General features: G+C 45.9%; 3 protein-coding genes, 1 non-coding gene and 1 pseudogene across 8 annotated transcripts in view; 1 reads left to right on the top strand and 4 right to left on the bottom strand.

Moving 5' to 3' along the window:
* LOC105566748 (protein rolling stone-like) overlaps nucleotides 1-2,443 on the top strand; it is an 11,861-nt gene extending 9,418 nt beyond the window's left edge. For all 4 annotated transcript variants that reach the window (XM_012020992.1, XM_012020994.1, XM_012020995.1 and 1 more), the window contains exon 2: nucleotides 591-2,443. In XM_012020992.1, coding sequence (XP_011876382.1) covers nucleotides 591-1,462 — 872 coding nt within the window. In that variant the 3' untranslated portion in view covers nucleotides 1,463-2,443. The remainder of the gene's footprint in view (nucleotides 1-590) is intronic.
* A 1,365-nt stretch (nucleotides 2,444-3,808) lies between these two features.
* On the bottom strand, nucleotides 3,809-8,101 carry LOC105566746 (zinc finger and BTB domain-containing protein 17-like). 2 transcript variants are annotated; one of them, XM_012020987.1, is made up of 3 exons: nucleotides 7,599-8,101; nucleotides 5,872-7,494; nucleotides 3,809-5,685 (listed from the first exon to the last, which is right to left on the bottom strand). In XM_012020987.1, the coding sequence occupies exons 2-3, from the start codon at nucleotides 7,303-7,305 to the stop codon at nucleotides 4,129-4,131; spliced, it is 2,991 nt and encodes a 996-aa protein (XP_011876377.1). In that variant the 5' UTR covers nucleotides 7,306-7,494; nucleotides 7,599-8,101; the 3' UTR covers nucleotides 3,809-4,128. The 2 variants fall into 2 exon arrangements, with proteins under 2 accessions (XP_011876377.1, XP_011876376.1); XM_012020986.1 differs by having other exon boundaries at nucleotides 5,872-8,101.
* A 348-nt stretch (nucleotides 8,102-8,449) lies between these two features.
* Nucleotides 8,450-10,704, bottom strand: LOC105566901 (annotated as a pseudogene).
* Trnai-aau lies at nucleotides 10,607-10,680 on the bottom strand. The gene has a single exon. It is a non-coding gene; the product is annotated as a tRNA-Ile (tRNA).
* A 153-nt stretch (nucleotides 10,705-10,857) lies between the features above and the next one.
* Nucleotides 10,858-11,722, bottom strand: LOC105566900 (the record flags this gene model as incomplete). The annotated part of the gene is made up of 2 exons (XM_012021299.1): nucleotides 10,858-11,460; nucleotides 11,542-11,722. Coding segments are annotated over 2 exons (597 nt in total), but the record flags the coding sequence as incomplete, so codon positions are not given.
* Nucleotide 11,723: the final 1 nt, after the last annotated feature.

Genomic DNA, 11,723 nt, shown 5'->3' with positions numbered 1-11,723 from the left:
ATGACCTTGACAACATATGTCAAGGTCATCGAGATTGGAGGGTGGTCCGTTATTCTATATACATGTAATTACCATTGATTTGTATAAACTTGGTTTTTCCTTACCCGGAACATGTACGTAATTGATTATGCTTGCGCACATGAATTTAAATAGTTTTTTTTTTCGTGCAAATGTTCCGTTCGATCGTAATAAACCGGGAATGGTCGTACCGCACGTGCGCTTGCTAATCCGAGCGCGGCGAAGCGACACGCGGTCATTTTCAGAAAATAATTACATTAATTAAGGCGTTAATCGTCGGATCACGCTCGCGTTCGGCATAGCGTGATTGCATGTTCCCGCTATGTACAATTTCCAGGTTGAATTGGCTGCCTCCTTGTTATTTGTCGCGAGTAGTCGTCGGCGAGCGGTTCTCCGTTATCCCTCGATTCTACGCTAAAATTTTCCTCGCGGTACTCCTTCGTCCCATTGTCCACTTTGCTAAGTACGGCCTTCCAGTCTTTTCAAATTAAATTTGATGTTTGTGTTTCAAACTATACTCACATGTTTAAACCGCGTTCCTTTTCAGTAAGCATAATTGTTCATTCTTTCAGGTCACCGCACAATGGTGAGCAAGTTCTGGTGCCAGGAGATCGGACGAAGGTGGAAACAGGCGGCCAGGCAGGAGCCGCCGCAGGCGCGTGTGCTCTCCGAGCCAAAGTACCAGTCGTACGCGGCCATCTGGTACCTCTACTACCGCTGGATCATCTTCCTGGTATGGGCCGCCTTCGTCGTGTGTTCATTATTTGAGTTCGGCAGCTACAAACCGCTGCTGCAGCAAGAGAAATGGCCAATCTATCTCACCAACTGGGACATGGCTTTGGGCCTCGCGCAAGCGTTTATTGGCTGTATTCTTGTGTCGAAACGATGGCGCTTGCAGAAGATACCTGGCTTCGACCCTTGCAATCTCAAATTAGAATTCACCGAGCGGCTATACTGGTTTCTGTACGTTGTCACGACCAATATGGCCATTGGCGTGACGGTGTGTTACTGGCTCGCCGTATACAATCCGGAAATCCACCAAGTGGACCCGCTCAACATCATGATGCATGTGTGCAACAGCGTGCTGATGCTGATCGATTTATTTGTCACCAGTATACCGTTTCGTTTGCAGCACTTCTGGTGGTGCCTGTCGATCGTCTTATTCTACGTGATCTTCTCGGTGATCTATTACATCGCCGGCGGCCTTGACAAGTTCGGCTACCATTACATCTACAAAATCCTCGATTGGAAGAAGCCGTTGCGAACGTTGCTCGTTTGTATTGGTGGTTTCATGTTCGTGACGGTGCTGCATTGCGTCGTTTGCATGCTGGCGAACGTCAGGGACCGCGTCTATCGCAAGACTGCCGAGAAATTCAGCAAACCTATGCAGATAAACATTACGGACGATAAACCGCTACCAGAAAAACAAATAGAAGTAGTTTAATTGGTGAAGAAGTCTAGAAATGTTTGTTTTCGTCTAACGTGCTTCTCGGCATGTAAAACTCTTAACTCGTTAAAAAAATATTCGGCAAGGCAAGATGAAACGTGCCTTCTTGTGGTGATTGCGCCTCCGAGTAGCGCCCTTCTCTGGCGAGCGAGACTTCTGTGGGCAATCTAGCTTGCTTATAGAAACGATCAAGTATTAATGAGATGTTAACAATGTTTGATGAGTGATACAACTAAGTAGGTGATCTCTTGTACGTCTTTGTAAGCTTCGTCTTCGGCTATATTTCCAACAAACTAGAAAAGCAATGATTGTTACTAGCAATATTAGACTGCGTATCCACTTGAGGCTGCAAATCGGCTTCGAAGCGTTCTTCTCCTCCCTCCCTTTAATAAAGAAAGATTAAGAAGAAGAACGCTTTGAAGTATTTGTAACATCAAGAGAACCGCAGTCAATACACCGATTAAAATCATTCTCAATTTGTAGACTGCAAAAATTTACTTGTAATTAATTAGAAATTATGTGACAATATCGTGGATGCCTGACAGTATTTGTGAACGCTTTAATTCGGTTCTGAACACATGTTTACTATTTAGACACAAGTAAAAATTTACATAAAACAACATCAAACTTAGTTGACTGTATCTGGCAACTTTTGATACGGTCAACTAAATTTGATGTTGTTAATTATTGCTGGCGACCCTGAAGATTTTCCTGTGAGTTTACATAAAATTTTTTTTTCTTTGAATAATGCAAATCTTATTACGGAAAATAGTAAACATTCCGTAAACATTCCATTGGAATTAAAATAAATTAATACTTTTACCTTGTATTTAGTGCTATATGATTTTACTGTATCGCATTTTTGTAACGCTGAGAAATAACGAATATATTTTTGTATTAGATAAAAATAATCACACTTGCTTTAAAGGCACTATGAACTCAGGTCCAGATTACATCAACGTTGTGTATATTCAAGCATACAAACTTTGATATTAACTCTTATGATCTACTCTTATTAACAGGGTTGGAAAGTAACTCGTTACTTGTAACGAAGTTACAGTTACTTTTTTTCCGTAACTCTAACTTAACTCCGTTACTTTCTCTCCGTCTTTAACTGTAACTTAATTCAGTTACATTCATTCGATAATTAGTAATCAATTTAATAATAACTTTAAACCTCCACAGAGATCGCATTAGGCCTTGCATTACATTAATGCATAAACGCCTTTATCGGCGCTTTGCAATTTAAATGCAAATTTGATATTTTAATGTTCATTGCAAGAAAGTGACTGCAAAGTAACGATTCGATACTTGGTGAGTAACTGTAGCGCGTTACTTTTCAGAATTGGTAACGTGTAACTGTAACTAGTTACATATTTAGCGAAAGAGCTGTAATTGTAACTGGATACTTTTATAAAGTAACGTTCCCAATCCTGCTTTTTAACATCAATTACAAAGCCGATATCGTTTTTCGCGATTATATTCGCATTGAAATTCAAGATCTTATAGTGTGCAATGATCAATAATTTAATAGCTATCGTTATATTGTAGATTAATTAGTAAAAGAAAATTTCGATACGAGGGATTATTAAATGAGATGCTTACATAAGGATGTACATACAATCCAGAATGACTAATGTGATTAATATATAATTATTACTTGATTTAAGGAAGATTGATTAAGAGCTCAAGGTTCGTTTTGAGGGAAACATATGAAGAGATTCGAGAGTTCCTATCTAGTTAAACTTTTATCTTATTACATCTGAGTTCTGTATGATTATTGCATGTGCAGTCAATTGATTGCAGCGGACAAATATCTTTTTCGACCATTGTCGATATAAAACATAGATTTGCGCATATGTAGATAAACCCGTAGCGTAAAGCAATCAAGAATTGTATGCGTATCTATCCTTTTTTTTATTACAACTTGCTGTAATAAGTAATTATTGCGTGAAGTAATTTAATACTATTTTAGACAAGTTTTTCATTAAGTCACACAGACTTTCTGTAACGTGATATAGAGTCGTTGGATTACATCGATCAATAAATGCGAGTATTTTATGAATTTGTATGTGTGTATTACTGTATTATGTATTATGTATATGTGTGTGTGTGTGTGTGTGTGTGTGTGTGTGTGTGTGTGTGTGTGTGTGTGTGTGTGTGTGTGTGTGTGTGTGTGTGTGCGCGCGTGTGTGTGTGCGCGTGTGTGTATTACAAGAAAAATTAAAATGCTAAAAAAACGGATTAATAGATTAAAAGTAGATAAATAAACGATGTACGGCTTTAAAGCGCACATTTACCTGTACTTGGAGCCCGACAGCAATGAAGGTACACAGGTGGTGATTTTTGTGGAAAAATATCAACGATTTATTAATAAAATAACGATTTAAAGCGATTACGGGAGTAGTACAAATGAATATTAGGCTGAGGCCAGCTCCTGGATCACAGATCGTGTTAAAGTTACCACAAAAGCTATGTTTAATATAATAACAGTCATCATTGTTCAAAACTATTATGCCATTCTTAAGCTACGCGTTAAAAATAATAAAGATTATCACGTCACGTCCAAAATAATTAGATCATCACTTGACCGAGAGCACTCTATCACGAGGATCTCTCGGGGCCACGATAGTAGAAATCATCTCTTGGGTCCATTACGAAAATCACTCGAGACCGCGCAAGTTACTGGCACTCTCGAGCGGACTTGAATCTAATAACAGCACCTGATATTCCGTACCTGCGACATCGTCCTGATAGTACATCGATGGCAATTCCGTGAACAGCAAACCCTCGCTCAAATCACCACTCGCGCCCAGCACAACGTCCGACACTTCCGTTACTACCGAACTCATCGACGCACTATTCTTCAGTTTAGACCAGTCGGAGTACGTTACGTCTGTCCTCGCCGAGCCCTGCTCCTTCGCCGATACAGTTTCTTTGCCAGTTCGCGCGTCGTTTCGGAACGTTTCCGAGCTTTTCAGCGAGGTGTTGGAAGGCGGCGGCGGCGGCGGCGGCGACGGTTCCGCTTCTGGCAGACCATGGTCTGTTCTCGACGAAGAGGTGTCGAGGATGACGGCTTCGCACGGGGTCACCATGACCATCTGTTCCTCTTCGACGGCATTGGGTGAGCTCGGCGGTGAGCTGTGCACAGTATATAAAACGTAATCTATGTCGGCGTCGTCCGAGGACGATTTAGTCAGCAAATCGTCGCAGTGTATACCGTGTGCTTTTAACATGTGCTCGCGAAGACTCGTCTCGCTGCTGAACAAATGCCCGCACACATCTATCGGACAACGATACAGCCATTCCATTTGATTCTCATCCTGGGAACACACGTCGGCATTCTGCTTCTCGACGTCGTTCTCCTTCGCGATAGTTTCCGCGGCACTCGCCAGCTCCGTATTCCACCGCTTCGGCTTAATCGGCTTCACCCGCGAGTAATGAGATTCCCTGGTTCTCGCGCGTTTCTGATCGTTGCAAGCGCTCTCGGGCACGTTCAAGTCGTCCGGTTTGCTCTGCTGATGCTTCTTAATGTGCACGTACAAGCTGCTCTTCGCGGAGAATCGGGCGGCGCACACGAAGCACTGGAAGAACCGGCCTTCCGTGTGCGTCAGCCGGTGTTCCTTCAGATGTTCCGAGCGCATAAACGCCTTGCCGCAATCCGGCACGTCGCACACGAACTTGCGCTCGTTCGTGTGCTTCTTCTGGTGGCGCTTAAGCTTGCTGGACGATGAGAAGGCCCAGTTGCAGTCTTGGAAAGTACACGGGTAAGGCTTGTAGCCGGTGTGAGAACGCATGTGGGCCTTGAGCCGACACGGCTTGTCGAAGATCTTGCCGCAGCCCGGCCACGAGCATTTGATGTCCACTTCCTTGTAGCTATGCGAACGCTGGTGCGACGTCAGTGCGTTGCTGCTGTAGTAACGTTTGCCGCAGCCCTCGTGCTGGCACACGTAAGGCGCGTGGCGCTGGTCGTGCGACTTCATATGCACTTCCAACGCCCGTTTCGTTTGAAACTTCTCACCGCAGTCTGGCACCTGGCAAACGATCCGATTGGGACGACTGTGCAGCTTCGTGTGGCTCCACAGATTGTAGACGGTGGTGAAGCGACGATTGCAGCCTTCCACCTCGCACACGTAGTCCTTGCGCTTCAGATGCGTCTCCTTGTGCCTCTTCAGCTTGAACTCGGAATAAAAGGCCCAGGTGCAGCCCTCGAAGTCGCACTGTGAAGAAATGGCCGGTTAAGATAATCGCAAACGAAAGAAGAAGGGGAGACGCGCGCCAAGTAATTTCTCAAGGACTTGGTCGAATTCATTTCAAACGATATTTGTCGCACAATTATATCGCCGCGATAAAAAGAAACGAGAGGGAAAACGAAATGCAGTTATCACGATGTCTTTTGCATGTACCTTAAACGGTCTGACGCCATAGTGGGCCAGCAAGTGGCCTTTCAGTGTGTACAATCTGCCGAATTGTCTGTTACAGTCGTCCCGCGGGCAGAGCCAGACCTTGTCGTGCTCGGTGGCGCACAATGGCTGCAGGCTGTCGTCGGTGATGCCCAGCTCCTCCAGCGCGTTAGATATAACAATTTCATACTGACTACTCGGATTGCTGTCGGCAGCGTAGTCGGCCGCGCCGCCGTTCCAGACTGCGGCAGTGGTGTCGATCTTGGGCAGCTTTGGGAAGTTGCCCGTTGCCTCGATCAGCTCCGAGGTCTTGCCCTGATAGATCTGCTTCTCCGTGCCGGTATTGATGACGATCTGCGTCATGTTGGAGATCTTGTCGGTGGATATAGCGACCACGGCCATCGTGCCGTCCCGCGTGTCCGCATCAGCGGGCGCAAAGCTCTTGCCGTTGATACGCTTGTCGAGCTTCTTCTCCAATCGCTCCGTCATCTGCCGGCGTTTCTTGATGATACGAGGCTCGAGCTTCGTCTTCTTGGACTGTTCCGTTGCCGCGCCCACCTCCATGGGGCTCGTCACGGTACTCGGCGAGCTCTCGTCCATCGGCGACAGAGCCTCGGTGAAGAGCTCCGAGGAAGCCGCCGAAGATTGCGCCACAGTCTCCTGCTCTGCCTTCGCATCCCCCATCTCGTTCGCGACCAAACTCGGCAGTCGACCGAGCGCGGATTTCTCGCAGGGTGTCTCGACGCTCCGCGCTGGGATTCCCGTTTTTGGGACACTTTGTGCGACATCTTGATTCTCCACGTTCAACGTCGGCTGGCTGCTCGCGGACGGTAGAATCTCGCCGGCCACCATCATGTCGTCCGGCGCGAGCGCCGCTAGCGGATCGAGATGGTCCAGCTGGAACTCCGGCAGCATGAACTCGTCGACGACTTTCTCGCACGGTGGCTCCAGCAGCCGGTTCTCGCCGTGCGCCAGATCCTGCAGTATCGGGTCGTAGCTGGACGACAGGTTGAGCTTCTTGGCGTCCGCTAGATCGATGTCGATGGACAAGCCGTACGGATCTTTGCTCAGGAAGCAGCTGTGCGACAGCACCTCCTCGCCCAGATAGCGGTCCACGCCCTCCACCATCTTGGCCGCGTCCAGGTCCATGCTCGTCGGCACCGGCGGCTCCGTGCTACGCATCTTGAGCCATTTCTCAAAGTCGGCTACCGTCTCGACAACGTCAACGCCCTTTCCAGCCGTCGTTTGGTGCCAGGTCTCATTTCTTCTGGGCCTACGGTCCCTCTTACCGACCTCCTCCGTTCTCGGGGAGGCAAAGAGCGCATTGGCGGGCGCGCATTCCGCCCCCTCGCCCTCACAGCTAATCCTCTCGCAGCTGTGCCGTCTCGACGTGCAAGTGGCGACGGCAGCGGCGGCGGCGGCTCCTCTGCACGACATTGGTGGTCTGCCCCGTGGCCGGCGCTGCGGAGGAAGCCCACGTTGGTGCGGAGCGACAACGACATTCGACGGAGCATCATATATTTTTCACGGCAAAGGGGGACCCCTCCGTTTCGGGAGCCCGAGGCTACGGCCCGTTGTACGTGCGACCGTCGCCGGGTGTCTCCGGCAGGCGCCCTCCATTCTTTCCTACCGACAGATATCTCGTCTTTACGATTCAGTGTCCAAGACGCAATCCGCGGGTCGTCGAGGACCGCGCGGCGCGAGCTAACGGAGTCAACATAACCTCTTACCACGTACGATGCTGCGGCGGGCGGGCGGGCGGACCAGGCAGCGGTGTAGCGGATCGATACGGCGGTTATGTTCGATAGGGAGACTCGCCCGGCGATAACGACAACGGGGCGTGAGGTATCGTTTTCTCCGGCGTTCGTTCGCCCCCGCGAGACAGATACCCGCGCGCGCTCCTACGCGGCTCGCCGATCTCTCCTCGCGGATAACAATAAAATATAGAAAATGACAAAACAACGCTCATGAATGGACAAACTGACGCGACGGCACGCTCGCGGCCACGGCCAAGCCATCTAGCGGCGGGCGCGTTCGCCCCGTGGCGCCTGGCTCTGCGCCCCGGTCGATAAAGAAGGACCCGTCCTTTCTAGCGCGCGCACGCGATTCAAGAGCGCGAAAGAATTGTTCAAAATAAATAACAAGACAAGTTCTGCCACCGCGTGGCAGAACATTCTCACACTTAAAACACTCGGGTCGGAAGTCTAATGGAAAAAATATCGGTATTTGAAATTAAAAATTTTTCACTCGCGAGCAATTTGAAATTGGCTTCATAAAATTACAAAATTCTTCCGCACGATTACAGTACGCGTAAAAACAAAGCGGGGGGGTTCGCGACTTTATATAAAGAACGAAGAGAAATTAAAAATACCAGCATGTGAAGCTGTCACCTAACTTTACCGCAATTACTTACAAAGCGATATTTTTAATTTCTCGTCGCCCTTTGCACGAAGTCGTGAATCCCCCGCTTTGGTTTTTACGCGTACTATAATCGTGTGGAAGAATTTCGTAATTTTAGAAAACCAATTTCAAATTGCTTACGATTAAAAATTGAAAATTTCAAATACCAAATATCTTTTTTATTAGACTTCCGACCTGCGTGATTTATGTACGAAAATGTTCTGCTATGCGGCCCGCAAATCATCCTGGCATTATTTTGTGCACAAAAGCTAATTTCTGTCTGTCTGTAGATACATCGCTCGTTTAGTCCTCGAAAGATTTACGTTCCAGATCGGTTCGCGGCGCACGTTGGGACCCGCTCATTTTCTCGTTCACCAAAATTTTGAGTCGCTCGGTCCTCGAGTGCATTCGTGGCTCCTCCCGTGACATCGCCTGGCGTAGTATCCTCGCTGTATCAACGCGAGCTTCCGTCGCTCCCGTTGGAATCGACACTCGACGATACGTGGATTTCCTATGCGGTTTAACATCCTCCGATCTAATGTCCTGCCGATGTTCCGCGATCCCTTTGATGTTTGAAGCCGGCCTCATTTCTTCGTACGGTTTTCTGGCTGGCGCAGGTGTTTCCACCTTACCCTCGCAATCCTTCTAGTTAATAAATATATTCTTATAATAATATAAAGCCACAGCATCATATCTTTTTCCTTAAAAAAAAAAAAAACTTCAGCGATTTCAAATCTGAAGAAACATCTCGAAGAAAAGTTGAGAAAAGTCCCCTATTATGAGACAAGTTTCTAAATCGAGATAGCGGAATTTCTGTTAGATTAATAGGCGTCAATTGTTGGTTCCATCGTGAATCTGTTGCTCTTGAAGTGAAATCTGTTTAGCGGAAGATCCATTGTTAGATCGTGCAATCGTTGGGAAAAAAAGATTTGTCGTTGAATCTGGACGTTGAAAACCTGCTGCCTCGCGTTAGAAGCCTATTTCTTATAATAGGAGACTTTTCTCTACAACTGAACGCTCTTTTCCAGCAAACGCAGAACATTGCAGCAACGTTTACGGCAATCTTGTAACGTTGTAGCAATATTACAGCAATATTACAACATCGTCGCAACGTTGTCGCGACGTTCTGTGCTTGCTGGGTTGCTACCTGAACAAAACCTTCCACCATCGCTCTGCTGAGCAAAACAGCTCTGGGTAATTTATAGAACGGTGGTGGCTTAGGCTGCGGCTCTACGAGTCTCTTCGGATCTTTCGATGATTTAGTCGGATCGAAGTTCAGCACATCCTTCGACGTTGCCTGATGACGCGAATCCTTTTCGCAACGCGTTTGTTCCTGACCATCCGACAACTGGAAAGCGCAAGGATTCCCTGAAGATCTTCTCGGGCCAAATACGTATTCCCAGAGGGTCAACTTCCGTTCCGCAAGTTTCTTCGGCTTCGTCGACGATGCTCTCTGGAAGCTCACAGACAAGCGCGTCTCTTTCTTCAATCCTGTTGAGATTAATAGCGAAGTAACTACATTAAAAACAGAGACGCGAGTTCCTCGAAATTTTCCCCAAACTTCCCTTTCAATTTTATCACAATGTTGCATAAGTAATTTACTAGTAAATCTTACCACAACGCTCGGATCTCTTCGATAGAGTTGACATCGGCCTTCTGTTATGATCCTTGATATCTTTCTTTGAACACAGAGACTTGGCATAATGCCACGAATGTTGCTTCAACCGACGGTTATATTTATTCTTTTAAAAATAAATTACGATTAACACGCACTGTTTATATACGTATAAATATATATATATATATATATATATATCTAGAATAATCAAGATCAAGTCTTACATTTAGTGAGAGTAAACCGAAAATTTGGAGTCTAGACCAAAAACATGCCATTTATGACGAATAGCGCTCCGCAATTACATGTTGAAAAATATGTAGACGCTACATAATTCAGCAGACGATGAAACAAAAAAGAGACGTGAATTTTGCAGTGCGAAAATATTCACAATTGTATTTCTTTTGAAGATCCAAAGGAAATACGCCGATTTTATAAATATATATAGCTTTACGTTATTTTAACCCTTTGCACTCCGATGATTTAGACCAGATTGATATTTCATCTATTGGTTTGGACTTGAAAAGACGTCGCGTGAGACTCGACAAAGGAGCTCCTGAGATGAAAACTGACGTCGAGTCACACTCGACGTAGGAGTGCAAAGGGTTAAAAGTCGAACGCGCTTCTTTGTTATTCAATTAAACTTACATGTTTTAAGTAAACACGCGTACGCGATTGTCAGAATACAATACACGAATGTAAAATTTGAAAAAAAAAAAAGGTTGGCCCATGAGGGGATCGAACCCGCGACCTTCGCGTTATTAGCACGACGCTCTAACCAACTGAGCTAATGGGCCAGTCGAGATATCTGCTCTTAACATTTTGCTCTTCTACTATCTCTTTTACATAATATGATAAAAATAATTTCAAACGAGCACGCAGTAATAAGAATTGTAAGCTAAATGAAAAGATATCTATTTCTCCGCAATGCAGAAAATATTAATTCAAATAAATACGTAAATTTCAGAGATCTCGCATAACCTTCAAGTAATATTTTATTCACAGGTATTCATTAAAACGCTTTAAAGTAAAATGAGAAATAATTACATAAAATAGTATGGTACGCCGTTCGATATATATCGACTATGTGTAAGACATCTCGCACTTACTAAACATGCGTACAAGCTTAAAAAAAATATATATATACATATATATATCATATTAAGACAATATCGGCGGAGATGAAATTTGATTCGAGAGCTTAATCTTTTTGAAAGTCGGTCCATAATCGCATTCCTCCTCCGATTCCGCCGAACTGACATTGCTCATTTCATTGTGTTCATAGTTCACAGATAACTCTAGCACTTGATCGTCTTCGCCGGAGCACACATTCACTTCTGACTCTATATCGCTCTTCTGGATCTTCGAGTAAAACGCAACATCGTCAGGATCGGCACTTAAGTCATCACCAATATCGCTGCCGCAGTTGGAGGCTGAGTCAACGTCACCGCGATGGAAATTCAGCGGCATATCGGCGCACGAAGAATCATTATCGGCCTCACTGCAGCTACGTCGATCTAAATCATAGGCGACCTTACTTTCATTGGCGTTCGTGATTTCCTTGGACGCGTCCGAGTCTGAAAATTCATTTCCATCAGCGATAGACCACACCTGGCTGCGCAATACTCGAGTCGCTTGGTACACCGTCACAAGCAAACCTGTGTCAGACGCTTTGGAGATCAGCGAGGCTCCCGTGATACTCGCGTTTTCTAAACCTGGCAAATCGAGATCCGGCATCTGGGCGTCGTTTAATCTCGCGAACGAAGCGACAAGTTGACAGCGGAAGTTCACGCAAGATTCCACTTTGCGGAAGCACGTCTCGCACAAGAACGCATTGTCC

The sequence above is a fragment of the Vollenhovia emeryi genome, unplaced genomic scaffold (assembly GCF_000949405.1).
Source record: "Vollenhovia emeryi isolate VEMERY1.0 unplaced genomic scaffold, V.emery_V1.0 DF939142.1, whole genome shotgun sequence".
NCBI lineage: Eukaryota > Metazoa > Arthropoda > Insecta > Hymenoptera > Formicidae > Vollenhovia > Vollenhovia emeryi.
This window is presented reverse-complemented; position numbering and strand designations above follow the sequence as displayed.

Coding starts and splice junctions, on each gene's coding strand:
- LOC105566746 (XM_012020986.1), bottom strand. CDS start 7,305: ATGTCGTGCAGAGGAGCCGCCGCCGCCGCTGCCGTCGCCACTTGCACG. Junction 5,686..5,871: donor ATGGCGTCAGACCGTTTAAG/GTACATGCAAAA, acceptor ATTTCTTCACAG/TGCGACTTCGAGGGCTGCAC.